The sequence below is a fragment of the Suillus fuscotomentosus genome (genome assembly GCF_016647785.1).
Source record: "Suillus fuscotomentosus strain FC203 chromosome Unknown F5891scaffold_1, whole genome shotgun sequence".
In the NCBI taxonomy this organism is placed as follows: Eukaryota; Fungi; Basidiomycota; class Agaricomycetes; order Boletales; family Suillaceae; genus Suillus; species Suillus fuscotomentosus.
Window position 1 is genome coordinate 601,248 of NW_024539513.1, and position 25,712 is coordinate 626,959.

The following is a 25,712-nucleotide window of genomic DNA, read 5'->3' on the forward strand; positions in this document are numbered from 1 at the left end:
CTGGTCTAAATTGTATTACAACATCGACTAATGCCGCACCACGTCGATTTCATCCTGGATTGTGGAGTGGGGAAAAGGTGTTATCTCTTCTGGTGCCTTATTGTGAAGTTTAGGGGGCGCAAGTACATCTCGTTAAAATTTTATTGCCTCGCTGACTGCTTTCACCAGCATCAGCTCCTTTCTGTCACGATATCATTTATTTTGCATACCGGGTATCATCTCGGCGGAAACTCTTGGTGCTGCCGTGGTCCGGCTGGACCATGGTGTGGTTCGGTCCACGGTCCAGGTGTCGGCCAGAACCGGACCATAGTGTACCTCGCTGATATGGCGAGAATTAAATCTACCCATTGATGTATGTGGCAAGGCGAAGAATTTCACAACGGCGTAGCGTCTGCCAGAATCAAGGTAACGATCACACTATCTCTGTAGGAGACTCACTCTATCCCTCAATTCGCCTGTATGAAGTTGCACTGGTATACAAGAATATTGCCAAAGCTTGCCTTCTTCTAGATGTTTACCCAATGACACAGGTTTTCTGAAACAACATGGCAAACGAAATCGTGATTGATGTTGGCGAAATTTCTTGCAATATTGTGTAGTCACTGGGTCTGATCGTGTCTGAGATCTGAGCGGCGACCCCCAAATGGGTGGCGAAAGCTCGCCCACTGCGTTCATAGCTTATTCGAAAGAATCCATGAACACAATCAATAGTCTTTTCTTCAAATCTATATCATGTCCACTAGGCGAAGAATCGGCGTCAGCATCGCAACGACGGAGGCTGCAAGACGCCAACTCATGCAGCCAGTTGTTTGCTGGGAGAAAGTATGGACCGTTCCAGAAAACGCTGCTCCAAATTCTTCTGTGAAAATCTACAAGTGGGTGAAGACAGACAAAAAACAAGTAAGTAGTCTGAGCAATTGATAGAGTGACTTCGAAATTCTAGTCAACCTTGAAGCAATTTAGTGACGATGAAGGAGAAGTGGACGAACCACTGGCACCCCTTCCTGACGAACCTGAAATAGTAGAAGGAGACGAAGAGATGGACCAGGACGAGCCAGTTGCCTCTGTAGCTCCCGATGCATTAGCGCCTGTGGTGGACACGGAGACAAACTCAGTTAATCAGGAAATTCCGTCAGAACCTCAAACCAAACCATCCTCGCCAACACCTCCTGCACTTTCGCTCCAGGCTGCTGAACCTATATTGGTCGCAGAGGAGGTTGCAGACATGTTGGACGAATCGCTCAAAGCTCTCGATGGCAACGTGGATATCGAAATCGGTCCACACGAGAATGTCAATCCTGAAGACGTCGGAGACCTGGATATGACAGTGCTCGGACCTGATGGAACTGCGTTTGAAGGCGTTCATGATCTCAGTCAAATGGAAAACGGCGACGCATTATTGGGCGGGCCTCTCATGGATCACACAGTTGATCCATTCGCCGTAAACCTGGATAATGATGAAGCTGTTGAGGGAGCAGCTCCATGACCCTCACTCTGATTGTACCAGGTATAACTCCATGCAGTGATATATTATCTACCTGTAGACTGACTCATTATATAGTTCACTGCTTCATCAATTGTTGCTGCTCGTGTACAGACTACTAGCTGCAACAATAGGAGACGTAGTCTGTTGTTCTCCACGCCGAAGACCCTAGAACCGTACTTCCACTCCCGATATTGACGTAGTATCCGGTCCTGTACTGTTGCTCATACAAGAGCAGTTGAGGTTTATATTCTTCTCATTCTTAAGAGGTTGTACTATGGACGTTGGTGTGCGGTCGAGTGTGCTCTATCGTGCTCTCTGATCTTCGTAGACGATTACCTTTATCCTCGAACTAAGTTCGAATTCTGATGCTCACCAAATACCCAAGTGGTCAAGGGCGGCTGCTGCCAGTAATTATGTGGCCCGAGGACTCGATATTCAAAGTATGACAAAGATTTACATAGCTAGCTTTCTTTGTATAATTATTGTAGTGGCTGGTCAGCCAATTATATATCGTTTATCGATTATCAGCAGTGACAGGGGTCACTTGTAGCCAGCTGGCTGTAGCGGTTCCCCGATTGTGATAGCGCAACAATTTGTTCACTCGCTCTTGATTCAATTTTATATCTACAACTCCAGAACTATGAACAACCACGCCAATGCTAACGAAGGAGTCGGAAACCAAAATGAAAATGTAAACCAAAATCACCAGGCGTGTCGAGAATCTTCTAACATCTACTCACCTATATTAATATTCTACAGATCCCTCAACACCTTCTCCAACAAGCACCAAGGCCTCGGGATGTGACATTCACAATGACCAGAGGGCAGCTGGTGAGTAACACACTCATTTGCGAGCCATAACCCTGACGTCGTCGAAGGAGTTGATGTATCTTACCTGGGCCGCCGCGCGAATGCGCGTACGCCAACAACTTTATGAACCCAACTTACCACTTCCTCCCTATCCGCTGCCTCCAGTCTGGCAAGACGAGGTGCGCGCGATGATGGTGTTATGGATCGCAAGGGAACGCCGGATGTTTGAAATGGAAATGCAGGAACTCGAGCGTCTCCTGGGACTCAGAGGTGCGCACGAGCGCTTCTAGGTAAGCCATTTAGAAATTGCCAAATTCTGAATGAACTTATCAGTATTATCAGACCGTATGGATGAAGAGGGACGAAGGCACTGAGAGACAGAGCCGAGAATGAGACTAAGCAGTTGCATGCACTGTATACATACAATGTACTTACACCGAATATCCCACATGCAAATTCTGTTCCACAGCGTGGCGTTGATAGCTTCGAGTTGGTTTTGCCTGACCGATGTCAGCCAAAACACGGTCTTCGAGACCGAAACTCCCTCGGCATAGGTCGACATGTTCTTACGATGGCCAGTAAGCGCATAGGGAGTGCATGGTGCATCCGCAAGGTCAAGCGTTGGAGTGGTCGAGGTACCCAGTTGCAATGTCGAGGGCTCATCAAGGTCCTCACGAAGGTCATCGTTGTCGAGCCAAACAAAAGTCTCCGCCGATACGTCAGCATCAATCAGGTCGTCGACATCGACATCTTCTGGTTCGAGAACACCCCCAAGATCAGTAGGCACAGATGACGCAAGAGTATATATGGATGGCATTGAAGTCGGCTCGCCGATGGGGGTGAAACAAGCCAGGAGTTCGCAGGTGTCCAACCAACATGTATCGCCAGGCATGATGATCTCCTCCAATCTTGATGGCGGAATGAGGAAACCTCCCTCGCCCTCGATGTCTCCGCTAACCAACCATCCAAGTCGGTTTAACGAAATCGCAAAGCCTGTAGTTCTGATTTGAGCACTGTTGGCTTTTTCTAGATCCACGACCTTCGACGTCCGTTCCTTCGAGCCTCGCCAAGCCGTGAGCTGGATCCAGATGCTTGTGCTGAAGACGCATCGCGTCTAGGTCAGCGACGAGCTTGCTTTCCTTGTCGAGAGCGTGTTCACGTAGAACACCGAGTTCCATGTGTAACTGGGAAGACCGAGGGCAGAGCTCGGCAAGTTCTCCCTCTTTGCTTTCCTCAACTTCGAGCCGGTGAGCGTCTTCAAAGCTTCTTTCCAGTTGGTCGACCTTGGTGCCAAGCGACTCTGCACGGAGCATGAGACAAACAAATCACGGTAAGCTTGACCTGCAAGTCGTTCACTAAAGGCCATTCCGCTACTCCTCGAGATCGGCGAGGACTCCGGCCTTGAAGAGTATCTTGAGCGTTCCCACACGGTATAAAGATCGCCTGGAGTCATGGTCTTGTAGCGCTGGTCAAACCGAAGCCAATTAGGATAACCAAGATGCGCTATACGAAAAAATACCATTGTAACGCGATTGATCGAGGACGAGAGGCACCTCCACTCTTCGAGGTTCTTGTTGACGGTGGGCACGATACAACGTACGAGATATGGGTGTGTCGCGCAAAGCTCTCTGTCGAGTAGCTACTAGTGATTGCGCACTCTCCTCGCGCACATGACTTGGTTCGAGTGTGACGCATGACTGGACTTCTCTCAGTATCAGCATGACTCCATACGGTTAAACAGACACCATGGTAGGAAACGGTTGCACCATCACCTCCTCATGGAAGATACTTGGGGATGACGCTCGGTGGACCAAGGTATGCTGATGAGGGACAGACATTGAGAGAGGACATGAGTGTAAAGGAAGGAGAATCTGGGGGTGGCTGCAGGCCGCAGGAACGGTTCATGTGCCATCAGTTCGGTCACTCATGCTTTTGCCAAATATATATATGGTCAGAATAATTCGTTGCTGGCGAAATATTAATAATTAATGCTGACTGCGGCTGTGGATATATGGTCACTTTTTGCGGTGAATTTCGTCGGATTTCAGCCGTAGTAACTATTTTGCGTCAAAGTTCACTGTTTGAACTGAGCCAGACAGTTCGTTTTTTTTTTCAAGATGGCAACTATCGAATTATCCTAATAAGGAAAGCCCCACGATTCGCACCTTCGAAACCGGATCATGGGCGTGTTATCTGAAGTTTCGAAGTTTCGAAGGTGCGATTCTATACTATATATGGCCCAATTCGGTTTACTAATAAGAGCCCGTTCAGCAACCGATTTTTGAACGAAAAATCAAACATTATCGGTCTGCACACGCTACCGAAATTCAAGCTCAGTCTGAATAGTGAGCGGCCGATAACATTGATAACATTTACGACGATAATCTGAATAGCTATGGATGCAGATGAGCCTACTCATACGCATCTAAAAAAACTCAAGTTGGTCGACACAAGTTCTGAACTTGTTCTGAACAAGCCTATTTGGTGTAGCTCAGGGTGGTGTTCGTAAACACTCGTCTTGGTTTAATTGAACATTTGCCTCGAGCCCGATGTGCTTAAGTAATAGATATAATGCATTTCGCGAGGTAAAAGAGCCGTATTTTCAATGTATATACAATAGATCTACTAATAATACAAGTATCGTGATTAATAATATGAGTATCGTGATTAATAATACATGTCACGCGATATCCGAGTCTGAGTTTGAGTCCAAGTCAAAATCGGAGAGCTCATTCCTGCGCTGTTGAGACGTCCCTGTGACAAATGACCATATGGTCTTTCCACCCGTCCAAGTCAGCTTTCTCCTCATCAGTGAGATCATCCATGCCCGAACAGATCATTTCGAAGGTAAAAGCATCTGCGTCTGGGGACGACTTAGGTGCAGTGAGTATCAGGTGTGCTTGTTCCGCCAGCACACATTTTGTTATTGCGCCGGCCAGTCCCATTGCGAAGTGCAGCTGTCTGCGTGGCGAGACGAGCAAAATGTCGAGTTGAAAGCGCATATTCCATACCATTCGCGTGACAAGGTGAAGAATGAAGTGATTTTTGAACTTCGAGTGAATTGTCAGCGTCCCGTCCTGTTGACAACTCAACATGTGATTGGTGATTGAAAGTGCAATGAAGACCATACCACATTAAATGAGTAATCGTGCATGAACACGTTGTTTCGAATGAGGTGTCTCACACGATCCATGCGGAAGGTCTCGGGGGAGATTGGACTGCCCTGCGGAGGGAAAAGTCCATAGGCCATTACGACGCCTTCTCGAGTGAGGGTCGTAACCGCCGTGCGCATGACAATTACCGCTCGCCAGATTGTTGCAAGGTCCTTGGTTTGATTCTCCCAGCGTGGTATTCCTGTTGGTCTGTTAGTTAGAAAAGTATTGAAAAAATTAACATACCATTAAGCCCTGGAATCTTGGGTGTCGCCTTTCGAATGATAGACTTGATAATACGTTTCTTGTCGGCCGTAGACAAGGCCATCGCGTCCTTTGTGAGGGCGATGCCCACGACAAGTTCTTTGGAGCGTTTGAAGATTTGATCACAGATGGGTCCTGTAACCTGGAAATAATGGTTGTCGCCCGAGGCTCCTGCATGGCTCGGAGTTGCGTGCATTGTTGCAGTGACATCAGCCTGTGTTGTTGCAGGAACAACAGGGCTCTCGTGAGTAAATTGTGGTGTTCCAGGTAATTGTCGAGTACGTCGTCGTCTGTTGGACGATCGCGCGGGTCCCGTTGTCTATAATAGAGTTTGAGAGAAATAAACAAAATATACTTGAAACTTACGTGTATAACTTGTGAACGCGGTATCTCACCCATTGCGACGGGGACAAGAGCATCTCGAGGCTCCAATGGTTCCTCTTCATTGTGGTCGAATAGTTGAGGAATTTGTATGTGGTGCGGGTTAGGTGCTTGCATGTTGTCGAAATCGGAAAGATGCTCGAGACGCCTGGGACTGTATGAGCCTGTGAAAACGATCAGTGACGATGTCTCATCGATGATCAAATGACTTACCATCAAACGATCTATAACTCTCATAATCGAACACCGGCGGCTCATACGGTGGAATGTTGTTATTGGGGTTTGATTGATAGGCAGGGTCAGTTCTAGGTACTGAATCGTTGTACATGTTATAATCGGGGTTAGGGAATGTGTAATCCATGTCAGTGCCCGATGATGGATGAGTGTGAGCGCTTGATGATGGATGAGTGTGAGCGCTTGATAACGGATTAGTATGAGCGCTCGATGACTCAGCAGGAGCGCTTAAAGATGCATCAGCCTGAGGGCGAGTACTTGATGATGCAACGTGAGCGCCTGACGGACCCGTGTGAGTGTCGTAGGTGTGAGCAGGGTGGAACGACGGCACATAACCACTGGGAGCATGTGCACTGAAGGAATTGTAGTTGTCGTAACGAGTGCTAGTAGGTGCATAAATCAGTAGTAGCTGTCAAGACAGAAAAGTACGCACCTTGAGCTGAACCCGTCGTGTGGATTGAAAATGTTTGCCATTGGTTCATGGGGTTGTTCGTCGCTGAGACACATCTGAGTGTCCGCTGGGACGTGTGAGGGATTCAGACCAGACCTGCGAGTGGGTTTTGGTATCGTTGTTTTACCTTTAGCACGTTTTACAGGCATACGCAGGGAGGACTCCAGTAGTAAGGGCGCAATAAGGGCGCAGGGTACAGGTAAATATCCGCATAGCATTCTACTACAAACCATACTTAAACAAGATGTGTCAATCAGAAGACGCTGAAGAAGGGTAAGATGAAGGGGTACGATGTAAAAGTAAAGCATGCAAGTGACAAACCAATACAATCTGGGGGGTCGCCATCATAATTAAACAGTAACACGAGCAGCGTGTAATATTACATGTTCTCTTATCGATTGATCAGTGTCGTACATTGAAATACAATAATCTGTTTCACATACCGCGATTGGAAGGGCATGCAGCTGAATAGCCACCGATCAAGTTCACATGGTGGTACTACTAGTCACATCATCAGGCGCTTCACCAGCCCCCACCGGTGCCCCAAGACACTCTTCTTCGGAATCCAGGTCCGAAGAATCGTCTAGAACAATATCATCATCGTCATGAATCTCAAGACTGGGGAACCGGGATTGCGAGTCCGCAGGTCCGGATTGTAAGAATGCGTCTTTGGTTCGTGAACCTAAGATCTTTGAGATCTGTTCAGCTTGGGCTGAGGTAACATGAAGGATTTCGCATTCATCTTCATAGATGGCTTGAAGGTAATCTCTATCATCGTCAACTTCTGTGCGGTCACGCTCAGAAAAAATCCTCCTAAAGTTCTGCAACTCCTCGTCTGCAAATCCAAGTCGTTCTTCATTCTCGCTATGCAGGGCATCAAGGAATGCAGTGAAGCGCTCTGATTCTTCAATTTCCCATGCAGTCACCACAAGGCGTTGGCGTGCCGTCTCGCGAGCAGCAAGCTTGGCTTTATAGCCTTTGTACAAGGTTGAAGAACGCAGTTGTGCAAGGCCATTTTCCAAGTATCCGATATGCTTTGTCAATATAAAAATCAGTCCCTGTAATCCAGTAGAAAAAATATATTGTACCTGAAGAAATGTTTCCAATGATACATATGGCTTGCGCTCTTGCCCCATGACACGAGCTGCATAACGAACCTCTATTGGAGCTGGATATACGGGATATGGATGCTGCTTCCTCATCATTCTGTTGTGTATGAACTGCCGTCGTGCAGCACATCGAGGGTTCGGAGATTTAGACGGATCAAAAAATATGCTATCCGTCTCCTTAGCCGAAATCCCAAGTGTCTTTTCTGGCCTTGTGCTTAGTGGGGAAGTGCACAAGTCAGAATTCATAGTGTTGGGAGAGCTCCCTGACTTGGAGCTAGAATAAAAAAGAGATGTTTCAGGAGTGGTGGCGCGTCCACTGGATAGAGGAGAAGATGTGGGGCTGTTTAATGGACTTGGTGGGCCAGGCGAACTGCTAGGGGGATGAGGAGATGAGACTCGGGGGGGACTACTGGGCTGAGAACGAGATGGAGAAGACATCTGTAAGCACTTTGAACTTGACGATGGAAGAAACCTACTGATATATAGAAGAAACCTGCTAATAGTATAAGCTGTTATCAGTACAATACCCTGTGAATGCACAGTCTGCGGAGTCTCAAAGACGTTACTGCCAGCAAGCGTCAGCAAAGCTCACAAGGAAAGGCCTAGCCAAGACTTGGCAGTTGGCCGACCGTATGAGTAGGCTCATCTGCATCCATAGCTATTCAGATTATCGTCGTAAATGTTATCAATGTTATCGGCCGCTCACTATTCAGACTGAGCTTGAATTTCGGTAGCGTGTGCAGACCGATAATGTTTGATTTTTCGTTCAAAAATCGGTTGCTGAACGGGCTCTTATTAGTAAACCGAATTGGGCCATATATAGTATAGAATCGCACCTTCGAAACTTCGAAACTTCAGATAACACGCCCATGATCCGGTTTCGAAGGTGCGAATCGTGGGGCTTTCCTTATTAGGATAATTCGATAGTTGCCATCTTGAAAAAAAAAACGAACTGTCTGGCTCAGTTCAAACAGTGAACTTTGACGCAAAATAGTTACTACGGCTGAAATCCGACGAAATTCACCGCAAAAAGTGACCATATATCCACAGCCGCAGTCAGCATTAATTATTAATATTTCGCCAGCAACGAATTATTCTGACCATATATATATTTGGCAAAAGCATGAGTGACCGAACTGATGGCACATGAACCGTTCCTGCGGCCTGCAGCCACCCCCAGATTCTCCTTCCTTTACACTCATGTCCTCTCTCAATGTCTGTCCCTCATCAGCATACCTTGGTCCACCGAGCGTCATCCCCAAGTATCTTCCATGAGGAGGTGATGGTGCAACCGTTTCCTACCATGGTGTCTGTTTAACCGTATGGAGTCATGCTGATACTGAGAGAAGTCCAGTCATGCGTCACACTCGAACCAAGTCATGTGCGCGAGGAGAGTGCGCAATCACTAGTAGCTACTCGACAGAGAGCTTTGCGCGACACACCCATATCTCGTACGTTGTATCGTGCCCACCGTCAACAAGAACCTCGAAGAGTGGAGGTGCCTCTCGTCCTCGATCAATCGCGTTACAATGGTATTTTTTCGTATAGCGCATCTTGGTTATCCTAATTGGCTTCGGTTTGACCAGCGCTACAAGACCATGACTCCAGGCGATCTTTATACCGTGTGGGAACGCTCAAGATACTCTTCAAGGCCGGAGTCCTCGCCGATCTCGAGGAGTAGCGGAATGGCCTTTAGTGAACGACTTGCAGGTCAAGCTTACCGTGATTTGTTTGTCTCATGCTCCGCGCAGAGTCGCTCGGCACCAAGGTCGACCAACTAGAAAGAAGCTTTGAAGACGCCCATCGGCTCGAAGTCGAGGAAAGCAAAGAGGAAGAACTTGCCGAGCTCTGCCCTCGGTCTTCCCAGTTACACATGGAACTCGGTGTTCTACGTGAACACGCTCTCGACAAGCAAAGCAAGCTCGTCGCTGACCTAGACGCGATGCGTCTTCAGCACAAGTATCTGGATCCAGCTCACGGCTTGGCGAGGCTCGAAGGAACGGACGTCGAAGGTCGTGGATCTGGAAAAAGCCAACAGTGCTCCAATCAGAACCACAGGCATTGCGACTTCGTTAGACTGACTTGGATGGTTGGTTAGCGGAGACATCGAGGGCGAGGGAGGTTTCCTCATTCCGCCATCAAGATTGGAGGAGATCATAATGCCTGGCGATACATGGTGGTTGGACACCTGCGAACTCCTGGCTTGTTTCACCCCCATCAGTGAGCCGACTTCAATGCCATCCATATATACTCTTGCGTCATCTGTGCCTACTGATCTTGGGGGTGTTCTCGAACCGGAAGAGGTCGATGTCGACGACCTGATTGATGCTGACGTATCGGCGGAGACTTTCGTTTGGCTCGACAACGATGACCTTCGTGAGGACCTTGATGAGCCCTCGACATTGCAACTGGGTACCTCGACCACTCCAACGCTTGACCTTGCGGATGCACCATGCACTCCCTATGCGCTTACTGGCCATCGTAAGAACATGTCGACCTATGCCGAGGGAGTTTCGGTCTCGAAGACCGTCGGTCAGGCAAAACCAACTCGAAGCTATCAACGCCACGCTGTGGAACAGAATTTGCATGTGGGATATTCGGTGTGGGTACATTGTATGTATACAGTGCATGCAACTGCTTAGTCTCATTCTCGGCTCTGTCTCTCAGTGCCTTCGTCCCTCTTCATCCGTACGGTCTGATAATACTGATAAGTTCATTCAGAATTTGGCAATTTCTAAATGGCTTACCTAGAAGCGCTCGTGCGCACCTCTTGAGTCCCAGGAGACGCTCGAATTCCTGCATTTCCATTTCAAACATCTGGCGTTCCCTTGCGATCCATAACACCATCATCGCGCGCACCTCGTCTTGCCAGACTAGAGGCAGCGGATAGGGAGGAAGTGGTAAGTTGGGTTCATAAAGTTGTTGGCGTACGCGCATTCGCGCGGCGGCCCAGGTAATATACATCAACTCCTTCGACGACGTCAGGGTTATGGCTCGCAAATGAGTGTGTTACTCACCAGCTGCCCTCTGGTCATTGTGAATGTCACATCCCGCGGCCTTGGTGCTTGTTGGAGAAGGTGTTGAGGGATCTGTAGAATATTAATATAGGTGAGTAGATGTTAGAAGATCATCGACACGCCTGGTGATTTTGGTTTACATTTTCATTTTGGTTTCCGACTCCTTCGTTAGCATTGGCGTGGTTGTTCATAGTTCTGGAGTTGTAGATATAAAATTGAATCGAGAGCAAGTGAACAAATTGTTGCGCTATCAGAATCGGAGAACCGCGACAGCCAGCTACGAGTGGACCCCTGTCACTGCCGATAAACGATAATCGATATATAACTGGCTGACTAGTCGCCATCTACTGGGTAGGTTTTTGCTTGAACTTGTGACCTTGCTCTGGATATTTCCTCTATTACCTGGGAACTGTACAAAGCCCTTGCAGGTGCTCCATATGTCTGGTGACTGCATCCTGAGTCTCAAATGATTCTGCTATTCCGAACAGACATGCAAGGCCCCCGGAGCCTCTGTACAGCAAGTACGAACGAGGTTGCGTGGTGAGGTAAAGTGGTCTTTGGCTTTCCATTCAAAATTGATACATATATCACGGCGCAGCAACACAGCATGACGTGGACGCAATTGGCGGTATCTCGTGCTTGATAGATGTAGACTTGCAAAGAAAAGAAGAGAGATTAAGCACAGATTTGACGCTCGGTAAACCATCAGTCTTGATCATTCAACTTATCCTGCCCTATGAAGCAAGCAATAAGTCCAGAACTCGTCCCAACCATTACCTCTAACGTATGGTCAGATGTGTTTCACTTGGATCGCAGATAAGTCACCTTTTGATGATGTTGGTGATGTATGGGATGTTTGCTTCTGTGAAATTCACAACTGCATGCTTGTGCATACGCGATATATCAGTTGGTTGCAATGCGTTGCAAAACTCGATGTTGACAAGTGCAGGTAAAATTCAATAGAACGGCAGAGAAAGACACAGTAATGAAGGACGGAGACAGGACTTGAGGAGTTTCGCAGAGACATCACGGATGACACCCTATGAGACAGTCTTCAGATGTAGATGGCAGGATGCGTTTCGGCGCTGAGGGAGGCGGTAGCGAGTTACGCAGGACACTGGTCGAGTGCATGTTCGTTGTATTGTTCAAATCTCCCAAAAGAAAGAAAGTGCAAGTCTGACATCCAAGTAACGGATGACATCGAGGACCTCGACGCCAAAAAGTTCTACAGCTAGGGTGACAGTCAATTGTGTTTGGCTTTTAATAAAATTATTCAAAATTTCATGAGAACCATTGACAGCACTGTGGTCATACTAGTACTGCGAATTGAATTAAATGCTGATAAGTCTTGGGGATGCCGAACGCTGGCATACGCACTGATCGGGAACACATGTGTCTGTCATTCCTCCGTAACGTCGAACAGGTGTTGATGTCGTCCAGCATGAAGTATGTCAAGATTTGATGTTGGGACCTAAGTACTTTCAGAGTCCGAGCCTTAGTACATACCATTCCAAGTCAAGCTTCTTATTCTCATCGCATAAAACTTGGCCGCAGTAATTACGTGGTCGTCGAAGGACTCACTCAACAACCATAATCATCGCTCATAGTATATCATGGGATCGGACACCCTACGATCCATCATCCTCGCGAAAAACCCCACCTTGATCTTTGGGGCAAGCGAGTTTCTGCTAGCATTCCTATCACTGGGCCCCACGCCTACATTCGTACCATTGGTACTACTACTCACCGTTCTGCGCATCCATGGGCTGCGCATCGCATGCCGAAGCACGCGAATATTAGAGCTAATGTGCTCTTGGGCAGCTGTGACGGTCGGGGCTTCCTTAGCGCATTACTCTTCCGCAACCAATGCACTGTCGAGTTCGACACAGTCATTTGCTGCGGTCGCAGTCATGTCTGCAATTACATACGTATTGGCAATCCTGCCGTTTTATGCAGATATCCGCCTGCATCGTAGGCTCCCAACTTTCTGGGCTCAAGTGACTTTTTTACCTGTTGTATGGGCGACGACGTGGGCCATTGTATCCCACATCTCCCCCGTGGGGAGACTCTTAAATTGGAGTCCAGTCTCTACCTCCCACCCTTTTGGATGGCTACTACCGTATACAGGGCCGATGGGTATCGACTGGGCCGTCGGTGCCTGTGCGGCTCTGTTTTCGGAAGTTGCTGCTGCTTGGCTAATGGGTAATACCAGCAACGATGAGCAACCCGTTCAACTGTTTACTTCGTCCACTAAAGCCCCGCAATCCGATAAGCGCTCGCGGAGTCTTCTCGCTTTAGGAACACTCCTTGTTGCACTTGCCCTCCCCTCTCTACATGTCATCACACCCGCTAGAACTGATACGATCTTTGATACTTCGCCACTGGGTGTTGCCTGTGCCCTCCCACCTGTTCACAACGGTCAACATCCAACTCTTGGCGACTTCATCACCGAGACCAAGAAATTAACTTCGCAGGCCAAAGTAGTTCTGTGGCCCGAAAGCGCGGTAGTATTCAATAATCAAGGGGAGAGGGAAGTCGCATTCGAAGAGTTGCGGAAGAATATCCAGAAATCTGTTATTGGAGTCGCTTTCGAGGAGTCCGTCCCCCAAGATCCGTCAAACCCCGGTGGATCTCGCATGCGGCGCAACGGACTTGCCCTTGTCCATGAAGGACAGAAGAAGGGCGAGGAAGTTATACAATATTACAAACGTAACCTGGTACCATGTACGTCCTTCTATGTAAACCTGACCTTGCAGAGTGTCTGACAGCCAGATAGTTACAGAATCCTTTTCAGCAATCCCTTCCACCGACCCTCCTGCGATATACGACTTCGAGCTTGGCCCTCCAAAATGGGCGACGAAACCCGAATGGTCCTCGCCGCCTAACTATACCCGCCCGGTTCCCATCACATCATCTATATGTCTTGATTTCGCGTTCTCCTCTGCATTCAGTTCGCTTAGCTCCAGGCCGGCTTTGATCCTGGCACCGGCTCGCACGTGGGACTCCACCGTCAGTCTCGCAATGTGGGAGCAGGCAAAGTCACGTGCAAATGAAATCGGGAGCATGGTGCTATGGTGTGATGGAGGGGCAATGGGAGTCAGTGGCGTTGGAGGTGGGGGCATTTCGGAGATTATGCAACTTGGCTCCGGATCGTGGACTCGCACAATCAGCTTGCAGTTCCCCTTCGACCAAAGAAGGACTGTCTATGCCGTGGCTGGAGACTTTGGTGTGCTCGTTTTGTTGGTGGTGGTCATGGGCGGAGGCTCAGTTGCTTGGCATCTGCCGGCACTCTCCGGCAGCCGTTCGGTCCTGCAAGCAGTGCCGCTCTTACGGCGTCTCTTCCCTGGTAGACGAAGGGATCAAGAGAACCTGATTGATGCTGAAGTGCCGGGAGAGAGGCAGAACCTACTGCACTAATATCCCCTGCAGTATTGTGAATGAGAACTCGTTTTTTGTTTGTTTTTTTGTTCTGCTTGCCCTGTGTACTTATAGTTACTGATTCCAAGTCCAAGTTACTCTGCTTAGTACGAACACAATTCTTTATATCAGCTGGTTGTTTTCCTCAGATCAAACAATGAAAATGATTGATATTTGGTAGCTGAATCAGGAGATGCCCACAGCAGGGACGATCATGATACTATTTTCCTCCGTTCTCGTCCTAATGACTTCTCACATACCTCTCTCGCTTGCATCCGATCATCGCAGCACACATCACCAAGGTCCCTGCTGGCCTGGGTACCTTCAATTTGAATTGGATGTCTGGGGCCTTGCTTCATTCTCCGGCTGGACCTCAGGCTCGCCTTAGAGCCGCACGTTGCGCAGCTGCTGTAAAGACGTGTCTGCAAAGCATCTACAGGGGCCATCCAATACGAGAAAGTCGCGCGTTTCTTTTGTAAGAAGGGTTTCTGATATTGTTCCTATAAGCAGATATGATCCGGACGTCTCGTTGCGCCCAAGCATGTGTAAGGGCGATGCTGGGTTTGAATATTACGATTTGTAGAAAACCCTGAGCTTACCACGAGCGAGTATAGCGCACGATCACGAAGCCGCTGCAATCGTCGCGCGAGGTCCTGACGACATAAAACTGTCCGCGGTTTCGTAGTACGCAGTGCTATTGTTGTAGATAGGCTTGGGAGGGGTAGAGGGGCTGGTGAAGAAGGCCTACGTGAAAATAATATCCGCTCAAGCTGAAATATGAGCTCATCTCCGATGAATATATGCCATGTTGGAGTTGCTCGGACATTGAAGCAGTCGACTTGGGGTTTAGATGGAGATCTCTATGAAGAACATATGATATCAGAAGTTGAAAACACTGCTTTGCTCCGATCGACAAGCCCGAGTGTCACGGTGGTAGAGCTAGATTGATGGAAGCAGTTTGACAATTGAAACCGGCAAGGTACTGCGTATCTGATCAGAACATATAAGAAGACGGGTACTTTTTGTGTCATGGCGGACTTAGTACCGCTTCGAGTCCAGTATCATCCAATGCATTGGATTATTGAATCATCGTTTCTTGCTTAATACGGATGTCATTCATGATATCACGTACTAAGTAATTTATACCACGATCTACTGCGGTATGGTGCATGAAACCCGACCGTTTGCCTTGTGATACTGCGAGAAAACGTTATCAGCGCGAGTGCGTTATCAGTATGAGAAACCATCATGGTGCTGATACCCAGTGATAACAATACATGCAAGGTAAGCGGTTGTAATGCTTCTATCATCATGCGCAGCTCAACTCCAAAGGTTGTCTAGGAAGAGAACGACTTTGGGGGGCGTGTTTTTCCTGATCAAGAAAGAAAAGGTGTCATCGTGGGCAATGCTTTGATTAATCTGTATGTGAGTGTATCAAACCTATTTTGAGTCGAAATGAGCGCTCTGTAGAAATGGAGAATGATGAGTACATAGCTTGTCAAGAGGCAGTACTGCACTTCTGATGAGTCCATAGCTAGTTAGTTGCAGTGACTGAACGTACTTAATAATCTAGACAATGCGATTACAGTCAAAGCTTATGTAATGGTGTGCCGATCGCGCCTCGAGGCAGGTCAGCGGAAAACTAACAGGTTTAACAGAAAACACGAGGATAAGGACTGGTAAGTAATTGAACCAGATGTAGCTTCTCCTACGTCGTCAGGAATCCACGTTACAATCACGCTGACACAGCGCCTGATTTTCTTCAAAGGTCACTCCTCCCAGCTCTAATTCTCTTCTCCTCACAAGTCACAAGGACTTGGAGCAGATACAACGTCGCCATCAACTTACTTTCAGTCGAGACTACCTCGCGGCCTTCGAGGCTCTCTGCGCAGCTCGGCTCATACTCTTGATCCAACTCGTTTGCTCTCCCGCACTTTCAAAGGGCGAGGTAACCAAGGTCTCTTTTCAAAAAAGCACACAGAGGCTACCTTAGAGCAGGAGCAACAACGACAAGGTGAAGAACTTGAGGAGTTTGAACTTGTAAATCGAGAAGATCTTCCAGTCAGTCTCGACGACGAGTCTCTAGCTCGTCCTGATCCAGAACCGTCAACCGGCGAAACGTGCAATAAGCCCTCCTCTGATCCATCCAACCCTCCTAAACGACCAGCACCTTCTCGTACCAAATCTGCTTTATATCGCCTCAAGAACTTATCCAAGGCGTCCATACACTTGTCGGGTTTCAATTCCGGTCGGCAAACAGTCCAGTCCAATCGGGCAGCGGAAGTATCCGACATATATCTTGCATTCCCAAGACCCCCAACTCACATACCCACTCCGATCGCTTCGGCCTACGCAACATCCTCACTTGCGAGCTCGACACTCATCACTGCCAATCAAGAACTCGACGAGACTTGTTCTACCCTCCGTGTCTCCCCTCCATTTACAAACGAGTTCATTCTTCGCAGTCCTCCTCTCGTTGATTCACCTTTCGACTTCGACGCAAATCCAGAACTTTCTAGCACTCCTACTCAGATATCTGCGCCATTTACCTCTCCTACTACGCTTGACTTTGACGTCAGAAGTAGTCGTAGATATACTGGCTCATTGAAGCGCTTCAGGTCTTTATCAAGGTTATTACACAGTCCACTCGACTCTCGCATTTCAGACGTTTCGTCCGGTAATACCATTAGAAGCAGGAGGAGAGTATCAAGCAAAGCAACCTCACTATCCCTCTCTGTTCAATCTGCATTCACAGAACCCCTCCATTCTTGCCCTTCGAATCCTGTCATCGAGCCTGCAGTTGAGAACTCTTCAAACCCTTCTGAGGCCGCACTTGTCGTTTTAGCTCGCAAGGCAGCTATAACAGGTGAATCGTCATCACCAGCACCCCTTCCGATTCCACCACCTGCCAGTGACGCCTTACATCCAGAGCAGGTCGCGAAACCGTTTCCTTCCGTTACCAAACACGCGTGTGTTGACCCATCAGAGTTTACTGCATCACCATCACCATTCACCACCAGCTCACTTCTCAGCCCGTCATCCCGCACATCATTTATTCCACCATCCCCTTCTTGGCTCAGTCGAAACGTACAGAACCGTGATCTATTTGACTATCGCTCCATCTTTCCACCTTCAAGGATATCTCTCCTGACAGATTCGGAGCACTTAAAAATTCCGGAGATCAGCACATATTTCACTTCTGCACTTTTTGCTCCCGACTCCCCTAGACCCTTACCCGTTCCGATATCTCTCCTTCCAGTTCCCCCACCACAACCTCTTTACGCTCCTGAATCACCTTGCAAGCCCGTTCTCCAGCGAGTAGTCACCGATATTTATTTGGAGACACCTGAAGTAGATCGGGATTCACTTGCAACTCCGCATTCCATTGCAGAATCCTCTTCCGGTGATTCCTGCACTTCGAGCATAATATCAAGTTCTGCTTACGTATCGGCGCAACCCTCACCTTCTCCGATATTTTACCATCGATTATCAACGGTCAGCCGTATCAGTGCAGAGCGTCATCGCCAATCAATTGCTGCTCGGAAGACTCGTCTCAGTAGTTCTGGTTCTAGACGTTTATCATCCAAGGAGAATAGACAGTCTCTGAATCCTCTTTTTAAGGCAAGAGATATTTCTTATTTGCTCTCAGGCATCCTGATCATCTGGATTCACAGGAGTTATCTCCTTCGTCGTCTTCCCGAAAACATTTCTCGCCCTCATCTAACACTCTCAATCTCAGCGTCCCCACTTCACTTTCCCCACTTCCATCGTAAGTCCACATCATACGCCACCTGAAACACTTTGACTAACCTTCGTTCTGATAAAGCGAACACTCTTCCAATTTACACGCTATCTTCACCCCTCAAACACAAGGTTCTGCCCCACTTGATTCGATACCTTTACCAAAGGATCTCACCACACTACTCGAAACTTTACGTCTTGAAAACAGCCCTCCTCCTAATCGTCAAATAATGGATTTTACAGCGAAGAACGCTGAGCACGTAGATTTTGGTGGAGAAGTGGACTACTCTGGACACCAGTGGTTCCAGGAGCCGCCTCCAAGGCCAGAGGTAAGTTCCTACCGCCACCACTACCAACCAAGTCAGACGCTAACGCCTTGTGCAGCCTCAGCCTGTAGTCGAACCATACATCCCAGAACAAAGCGTCATCATGCAAAACGAAGCATTCGGCTTTGCACTGGGGGCAGCACCTAACGTTCTCTACGGTCGTTACAAGCAATACGGCCAAGTAAGTTTCCCTCTTCTTCAAATCCCAACCCAGTACTCACGCACAAGAACAGCTAGGCGTGCTAGCATGGTGTTCAGAATTCGGAGAACTGATCGACAGCCTGAAAGAGCTAGGGTTCCGAGGCAACATGTTCGTCACAACACGCACGCAGGCTCTGCGTACTTGCGAAGAAATCCTTAAACTCAAACTCGACATCGAGATGCAGATCATCTTAATGTATCTTTCATCACAAGTCGCACGATTGCGTCGCTTCCTCGATGGAGAACGCCAGTGGGACGATTACCCCGCGCCCAAGTTTCCGTTGCCGTTGGACTATCGGCAGTTTAGTTCCTCATAATGAAATTGTGAACTTTGTACACTTTTCTTTCAATTTACTTACTTTTGTTTACTTTTGCTCGTTTTTCCAATGTTTGGATTGCGGCACATCTCGTTTGTTGGTTTGGCTCATGTGCATAACGTCCACATCAAGCTCTCTCATAATTGCATTTTGCATATCTCCTGTATCAAAGCGAATTGTACTTATAACGAAATTCGATCGTTTTCATACTTTACAAAGAGTGAGGAAATCATGATTGTAAATACATAATAGTCGAAGCATTGCGCTCAATTAATCGAGCTGGTACATAAAATGTTTCCAGTCCAAATCAATAACAAGTGAGTAGTAAGACAAAGTGAATGAAAAAATAACATCCGCCTAATCACAAAGCCCCGAGGGCACTGAAGAAATGAAGAAAAACAGATTGCAGTATGATCTAAATTAGTACTTGTATCTGAACGCTGAAATGCGTAATGTTGAGCATGAGCAGTGTGGTATATCAAGGTGAGGGTACGAGTGGGTAAGTTACTTGTTCGTCCAATAATCCAAGGAAGTTCCACTGCCTCGATCTGCAAGCGTTGACAAGTATGCGGGTTGATAGGATGATTCGCGCGGGGGATGTGGTAGAGGGTTCTGGCGAGAAGGGGAGTCTGCTGGGGGCTCTGTAGAAGGGAACGTGAAAGAGTTGTGCAGGGATCGGTAAACAGACTGGTGGGAGGCCTGATGAAGCACCTGTCCGTACGGAGAGGAGGCGGTGTAGATAATTGGGGGAGGTGCAGAAGGCATGTTGGCATAAAACACGCTCGCGGGCATAGGATGTGCTTGGAGCGGCTGAACGAGGTACGACGTGTGACTCGAACCGTGTCCAGAGGCATCTACTCTGAACTCTCCGTTGACCTGCGGTGAATCGCGACTGGACGGCGAGGCAATCATGTTGGATTCCTGGTGATTCATGCTTCTGCCCTTCCATAGGCGATCCATTTCCCATGCCTCGCGTGCGCGAAGGGCATTGATATCTGCAGCAGGTGGGAGTTCCGAAATTGGACGGGTTGTGTTTGAAGGCATGCGTTCGACATGTGCGATACCAGAAATAGGACTCGGACCAGGTCGGATGGGCTTTGGGTTGTAGGAATCGCGTGGCCGGTCATCGCTCTTGCGCTGACGAGGTGGCTCGCCTTGAAGCATAAGCACCATCGGCTGATTAACGCTCGTACGGGAGGTGGTATCAAAACTACGCGCTCGCGAAGGACGTTCCAAGAGGGTCCCGGAGTCGGCTGTTTCTGGTTTCGCCCGTTTCGTTTGACCTTGACTACTACTACCCGCACGTCCCTGGTTCTCAACAGCTTCATGAGCAGCTCTATCCTGCCTTCGTTGATCCCTCCTACTGCTCTCGCGATCCTTCGTCGATGACCGCGACGACGGCTTTTCGACCCTCTCGCTCTCATAGTAATTCGTTGAAGACCGTGACGATGGCTTTTCTACCCTTTCCACCCTTTCGCTCTTTTCTACAGGCTTCTCCTTTGTCCGCCTCCGGCGAGGAGCGTCAGAAGAATTGACGACAGTCCATTGCTCACCCTCAGCAGTGATAGTATTATCAAACGACGAAACCTTATCAGACGGGTTCCTCACCAACCTGAACGTCTCCGTCTTCCGGCTCGTTGTGGAGTTTGACTTGGCCATGCGTACTTCACCATCGCCCTTCTTGACGGGAGATGTCTCCCGTGAGGGTGCCTTGCTCGGTATCCTCTCGATTTCAGGCAATTCAAATGGAAGGTCTGGGTGTAACTCGTCAGGGTTGTGTGGTGTAGGTGGGTTGACAAGGATTGATGCCCTGGACAAGGGCGAGTCATCCGACGTTGATACAATGGCGGCGGTGGCGATGGAGTAAGCATGAAATGTTTTGACCTCCGGGGCTGCTACGGGCGAGGTCAACAAGGAAGGCGCGCCCATCGACAACGGGGGAATAGACGGGGCGCGGCGATGGGTGGATAACGGTGGTAGTGACTGAACACTCGCGGGAGAGCGAACCGTATCAGGAACAGAGAGTGAAGGTGCAGGCGCAGGGCTTTTGCGTTTGACAGGCGATGTCTTACTAGTGGGATGAGCCACTGACTCCCTGCTGGGGTTCCTATCGTGACGGTGCTGCACGGGCTGTAGTAGCGGTGAAACACTTATGTGAGGCGAGTCCTCGGGCGGTAACGCAAGGCTTAGCCTGATCGGCGTACTCCCTCCCGTACTCGGCGCATCTGGGTTTGCTATTGTCAACCGTCCAGGCGAAAATGGCACCTCCAACGAGATAGACGACCGATAGTCGGGTATCTCGCGCTCCAATTCTGGCGAAGGACCCAACCCTTCCGTTGTCCGTGAGTCAATTTCTATCTGTGGCGGCGGTACACGCTTGGATGGATCCGAGTGCTTCTTCTCCATTGACGGCTTCTCTGGAGAAGGCTGTCGTTGGGAGAAAAAAGAGCGGCGAGGCTCAGAAGGTGCAGTAGCTTCATCCTCTGCTCGTTCGCTGATGGTAGGTCCCACATCTTGAGTAGACTTGGTCAACATGCTGAACTTCCTCACCAGTCGACCTAAGACGCTTGTTCGTCGCTCCTTCTTTGAAGAATGCGTTGATAGAGCTACAGTGGATGTATTAGGCACGGAGGTGGGCAAGATAGTGGAGTGACGACGCGCAGATGTATCCGGCACTTGTAACGAGTCCTGTCCACTGAACAGGTTGCCCAACACGGGTTTTCGGCGTTTACTGAGTTTACGGGTGATGTTCGGTTCAGATGGTTGTGTATGTAGTGCGGATGTAGATTGAGATAATGGAGACGGGGTGACTGTCTTACGACGAGTCGGTGTGCCGTTCATGCTTGACAAACGAGAACGAGAGCGGCCCTGAAGAGGAAGATGAGTAAAGATATGAGAGTAGAATAGAAGCTACTTGCCTCGGGAGGGTCGACTGAGACGGGACTTATATTTGTACCTGTATCGTATGGGGACTGGTGATGCCAGTGAGTACCCCAGGGGTCAGAGGCGTCGAGCAAATCGGCATTATCCTGTGAAGTTTTTCTGCTGCGAGGTTTACCACCTGATTCTGGGATGCGAATCTGAGAGGAAGAGGGAGTTTGGAGGGAAGTGCCAGAGGGAGTGCGGCTCGGGCCAGGCAAGCGGATAGAGTCCTCTGAACGGTCGTTGAGAGTGGAAGCCATTGGTGGAAATGAAGGAGAGAAGACGGACGGAGGACGATTACCAGGATTGAGCTGAGCAGGGGGAATAAGGTGGTAGTTCTTGTACCACTTGGGACCTGTTGGATTATGCAGAGGATATTTTATCCTATAAGATGAAGTGTTTGCAGCAGCCATGCCGTTCTCTTTCTTGAACCAAGCTGGTAGTTCACCTAGAGGATCTGGGATTATTGAACGAGAGATGAAAGCAGAAAAATCGTGGTCTTCGTCAGAAGTGTCGTTTGCGAGTTTTGAGTCCATAGAGACTAGAGATTGAGAAGATTGCAGGTCCAGGTGTTTAAGTGCAGGTCCAGCGGCTGTAGCTAGTGATGCTGCGGCGGTCTTCTTTGTGGATTTTCTTTTCCATAAAGACCTTCCCGGTGTATTTTTTGAGGACCTTCTTGAAAGTTTACGCTGTACTTCAGATTGTTCTTCCATGAGTTCTTCATGGGGGTTTGTTGCAGCCAGACGACGGTCAAACACGCCGGCGCCTTGAATCTAGTACAAGGGAAAAAAAGAAATTAGCGATCGCGTAACGCGGGAGAACAAAGAGAACCGTGAGCCGGTCGGTTGACTTGGTCCATCAATGGTTACCTCTTCAAATGGTTCAAGAACGTTTGAGAATACCGGATTTCTGTAATTCGACATGATAAACCCGAATCTTGTGTCAGGCGTCAATTATTAGCTCCGTCTCACTATTTATCATCCATTCACTCATCTTTGCGATGAGCACGCAGATCTTAATTCTTGGCAGCGGAGGCAGAGAACATGCTCTCGCATGGAAACTTGCCCAGTCCTCTACCGTAAAACATATATTTGTATGTCCTGGTAATCCAGGATCTGCTCAAAATCAAAAAACTTCAAATCTTCATTTTCCTCTTGTCCACCCTTACAAGGATCTTGTCGATTTCGCCGTAAACAAAAAGGTATTTTCTCAACCAACTCCATCTGATATCAATTCTTATCCGACTAGATCGATCTCGTAGTACCCGGTCCAGAAGATCCCCTCGTTCTTGGCGTAGAAAAATGCTTTCGTGACGGTTATTATTCCCCTCCCCGCTCATCACCTTGTATCTACTCATCTTTTATCCAGTTGGCATACCCGTATTCGGTCCCACAAAGCTGGCAGCCAGGATGGAAGGATCCAAAGCCTTCTCCAAGGCATTCATGCACCGTCATGCTATACCCACCGCTAAATTTAGAACATTCTCATCTTCTCAACTCCAGGACGCCACCGACTACGTTCAAACATGTGGTCACCCTGTCGTTTTAAAAGCCAGTGGCCTTGCAGGCGGAAAAGGCGTCCTCATTCCCTCCTCTACTGATGAGGCTATCCAAGGTTTGCGATCTATCATGCTAGACAATGCTTTTGGATCGGCAGGTTTGTCACTACCGTTTCTTTACCTATAAATACAATGATACCATTTCGTAGGCGATGAGGTTGTGATCGAAGAACTTCTTCAAGGCCCTGAGATCTCTGTGCTCGCATTTTCTGATGGGTACACTATCGTACCCCTACCTGCCGCACAGGACCACAAGCGTATCGGCGAGGGGGACACCGGCCTCAATACTGGAGGCATGGGCGCCTATGCCCCTGCCCCTGTGGCAACACCTGCAATCATGGATCGTATCATGACCGAGTCTCTACGTCCCACTATCGACGGCATGCGCAAAGAAGGTATATCCGATCTCTTTTCTAGCCCATCTCCCGCTCACCTTCCTCAGGATTCCCTTTCGTCGGCCTCCTCTTCACAGGCTTCATGCTCACTGCCGACGGGCCCAAGGTCTTGGAATATAACGTGCGTTTTGGGGACCCCGAAACCGAGGCACTCATGATGCTCCTGAGCGACGACGTCGATCTCGCTGCAGTCCTTCTCGTGCGTCCATCCATCATCAGCTTTTCCGAGAGGCTGTTGATTCTCCTATCCAATAGGCGTGCGCAGAACGCCACCTAGATTCTGTCCAGATCAACACGCGTCCAGGCTTCTCAGTCTCTGTTATCCTCGTTTCAGGAGGATATCCCGAGAGCTATGCCAAGGGGAAGCTAATCCAAATTGGCGAGGTCCCATCTGGTATAGCCTTTTCTATTTATTGATCTTGGGTGATCGATTAACCTTTTATGTTAGATGTTGTGGTGTTCCATTGCGGAACATCGATGAGCGGAAATGATCTGATCACATCTGGTGGCCGTGTTATGGCAGTAACATGCTCTGCACCAACCCTGGAACAGGCTCTTGCGCAAGTTTATGCGACTGTCGACAAAATCTCATTCGAGGGCAAGTTTTACAGGCGAGACATCGCACACAGGCATGCATCTCATCCGTCGGATCATAACCAAAGCTGACACATCGTAGAGCACTGACATCATTAATTCAAGCTCCATCAAACGGCCTGACATATGCGCAGGCCGGAGTCTCAGTAGATGCCGGAAACGAGCTCGTGGAAGCCATCAAGCCATATGTGCGTGCTACTAAGCGCTCCGGCGCTGATGTGGAAATAGGGGGGTTTGGAGGTATCTTTGACCTCAAAGCGACCGGCTACAAAGATCCCGTGCTGGTTAGCGGGACAGACGGCGTGGGTACGAAACTTCGTATCGCTGTCGATGCCGGTATCCACCATCTGGTCGGTGAGTGGGTCACACCTGAGTCGCTAATCAAGTATGACAACTCCATCCCTAGGAATCGACCTCGTTGCGATGTCAGTCAACGACCTGCTTGTGCAGGGCGCTGAGCCGCTTTATTTTCTCGACTATTACGGATGCAGCAAACTGGACGTCGCCACTGCCGCGGACGTCATCAAGGGTATCGCACAGGGCTGCCAACAAGCCGGCTGTGCCTTGATCGGTGGAGAAACGGCAGAGATGCCAGGGATGTATCAAGATGGTGAGAGTGTCCTCCCAGGGAATCCACCCCTTATCATAACAAAACAAACACACAGGCGATTACGATCTCGCAGGCTTCGCAGTCGGCGCAGTCGAGCGTAGTTCGATCCTCCCTCGTGCGGATATCATGCCAGGAGACGTCCTCCTCGGAGTCGCTTCTTCTGGAATCCACTCGAATGGGTTCTCGCTCGTTCGAAAAGTCATCGAGATGACAGACCTGTCATACTCCTCGACGTGTCCGTGGGACGATGGAAAAACACTCGCGCTTAGTCTTCTGGAGCCGACTAGGATATACATCAAGCAAGTCCTCCCAGCTGTACACCAAGGACTTTTAAAAGGCATGTCTCACATCACAGGGGGTGGCTTTATCGAGAACATCCCGCGGGTACTACCAAAAGGAATGGGCGCATTCATCGATGTGTCGACTTGGCAGCTCCCCCCTGTGTTCCGGTTCTTGATGCAGCGTGGGGGAATCGCGCCTTTGGAAATGGCTCGTACGTTCAATAATGGTATTGGGTTGGTGCTTATTGTGGGCCGGGAGGATGTGGATAGGGCTGTGCAGGTCCTGCGAGAGACTGCCGATGCTGCTGTTTATCGAATTGGTGAGGTGACGGATAAGAGTGGGGTTGAGATGAGGAATCTGGAGTGTTGGAGTCCTCGATAGCAAAATGCTTGATTGCATGCACCGCTGAAAACGTAGCAGAAACAAATACAGTCAATTCGTCCGC

General features: G+C 48.9%; 7 protein-coding genes across 7 annotated transcripts; 4 read left to right on the top strand and 3 right to left on the bottom strand.

Annotated features, from left to right (window-relative positions):
* Positions 1-618: 618 nt before the first annotated feature.
* F5891DRAFT_992470 (uncharacterized protein) lies at positions 619-1,925 on the top strand. Its single transcript, XM_041378184.1, has 3 exons — positions 619-900; positions 956-1,507; positions 1,562-1,925. Exons 1-2 carry the CDS (start codon positions 733-735, stop codon positions 1,484-1,486), a joined length of 699 nt encoding a protein of 232 aa, XP_041233879.1. The 5' UTR covers positions 619-732; the 3' UTR covers positions 1,487-1,507; positions 1,562-1,925.
* Positions 1,926-2,414: 489 nt separating this feature from the next.
* On the bottom strand, positions 2,415-3,299 carry F5891DRAFT_8880 (uncharacterized protein). Its single transcript, XM_041373255.1, has one exon. The coding sequence runs from the start codon at positions 3,186-3,188 to the stop codon at positions 2,583-2,585; it is 606 nt and encodes a 201-aa protein (XP_041233880.1). The 5' UTR covers positions 3,189-3,299; the 3' UTR covers positions 2,415-2,582.
* A 1,726-nt stretch (positions 3,300-5,025) lies between these two features.
* Positions 5,026-8,133, bottom strand: F5891DRAFT_973748 (uncharacterized protein; the record flags this gene model as incomplete). The annotated part of the gene is made up of 10 exons (XM_041376391.1): positions 5,026-5,373; positions 5,427-5,650; positions 5,695-6,031; positions 6,079-6,257; positions 6,307-6,405; positions 6,616-6,710; positions 6,761-6,874; positions 7,222-7,242; positions 7,268-7,812; positions 7,936-8,133. The coding sequence occupies 10 exons, from the start codon at positions 8,131-8,133 to the stop codon at positions 5,026-5,028; spliced, it is 2,160 nt and encodes a 719-aa protein (XP_041233881.1).
* A 4,311-nt stretch (positions 8,134-12,444) lies between these two features.
* Positions 12,445-14,509, top strand: F5891DRAFT_1097693 (uncharacterized protein). Its single transcript, XM_041363534.1, has 2 exons — positions 12,445-13,628; positions 13,681-14,509. Exons 1-2 carry the CDS (start codon positions 12,518-12,520, stop codon positions 14,319-14,321), a joined length of 1,752 nt encoding a protein of 583 aa, XP_041233882.1. The 5' UTR covers positions 12,445-12,517; the 3' UTR covers positions 14,322-14,509.
* Positions 14,510-18,292: 3,783 nt separating this feature from the next.
* On the top strand, positions 18,293-18,906 carry F5891DRAFT_938385 (uncharacterized protein; the record flags this gene model as incomplete). Its single annotated transcript, XM_041374160.1, has 3 exons — positions 18,293-18,391; positions 18,447-18,569; positions 18,622-18,906. 3 exons carry the CDS (start codon positions 18,293-18,295, stop codon positions 18,904-18,906), a joined length of 507 nt encoding a protein of 168 aa, XP_041233883.1.
* Positions 18,907-19,042: 136 nt separating this feature from the next.
* Positions 19,043-22,535, bottom strand: F5891DRAFT_1097699 (uncharacterized protein). The gene is made up of 3 exons (XM_041363535.1): positions 21,840-22,535; positions 20,593-21,774; positions 19,043-20,556 (listed from the first exon to the last, which is right to left on the bottom strand). The coding sequence occupies exons 1-3, from the start codon at positions 22,362-22,364 to the stop codon at positions 19,411-19,413; spliced, it is 2,853 nt and encodes a 950-aa protein (XP_041233884.1). The 5' UTR covers positions 22,365-22,535; the 3' UTR covers positions 19,043-19,410.
* A 150-nt stretch (positions 22,536-22,685) lies between these two features.
* F5891DRAFT_9039 (phosphoribosylglycinamide synthetase) lies at positions 22,686-25,692 on the top strand. Its single transcript, XM_041373516.1, has 10 exons — positions 22,686-23,029; positions 23,077-23,143; positions 23,197-23,484; positions 23,536-23,781; positions 23,829-23,980; positions 24,037-24,175; positions 24,230-24,410; positions 24,458-24,729; positions 24,782-24,985; positions 25,041-25,692. The coding sequence occupies exons 1-10, from the start codon at positions 22,829-22,831 to the stop codon at positions 25,646-25,648; spliced, it is 2,358 nt and encodes a 785-aa protein (XP_041233885.1). The 5' UTR covers positions 22,686-22,828; the 3' UTR covers positions 25,649-25,692.
* Positions 25,693-25,712: the final 20 nt, after the last annotated feature.

Coding starts and splice junctions, on each gene's coding strand:
- F5891DRAFT_992470 (XM_041378184.1), top strand. CDS start 733: ATGTCCACTAGGCGAAGAATCGGCGTCAGCATCGCAACGACGGAGGCT. Junction 901..955: donor TGAAGACAGACAAAAAACAA/GTAAGTAGTCTG, acceptor TCAACCTTGAAG/CAATTTAGTGACGATGAAGG.
- F5891DRAFT_8880 (XM_041373255.1), bottom strand. CDS start 3,188: ATGCCTGGCGATACATGTTGGTTGGACACCTGCGAACTCCTGGCTTGT.
- F5891DRAFT_1097693 (XM_041363534.1), top strand. CDS start 12,518: ATGGGATCGGACACCCTACGATCCATCATCCTCGCGAAAAACCCCACC. Junction 13,629..13,680: donor CAAACGTAACCTGGTACCAT/GTACGTCCTTCT, acceptor ACAGCCAGATAG/TTACAGAATCCTTTTCAGCA.
- F5891DRAFT_1097699 (XM_041363535.1), bottom strand. CDS start 22,364: ATGGACTCAAAACTCGCAAACGACACTTCTGACGAAGACCACGATTTT. Junction 21,775..21,839: donor CAAATATAAGTCCCGTCTCA/GTCGACCCTCCC, acceptor CTTCCTCTTCAG/GGCCGCTCTCGTTCTCGTTT. Junction 20,557..20,592: donor CCTCACGGGAGACATCTCCC/GTCAAGAAGGGC, acceptor CGCATGGCCAAG/TCAAACTCCACAACGAGCCG.
- F5891DRAFT_9039 (XM_041373516.1), top strand. CDS start 22,829: ATGAGCACGCAGATCTTAATTCTTGGCAGCGGAGGCAGAGAACATGCT. Junction 23,485..23,535: donor CAATGCTTTTGGATCGGCAG/GTTTGTCACTAC, acceptor ACCATTTCGTAG/GCGATGAGGTTGTGATCGAA. Junction 23,782..23,828: donor CGACGGCATGCGCAAAGAAG/GTATATCCGATC, acceptor CACCTTCCTCAG/GATTCCCTTTCGTCGGCCTC.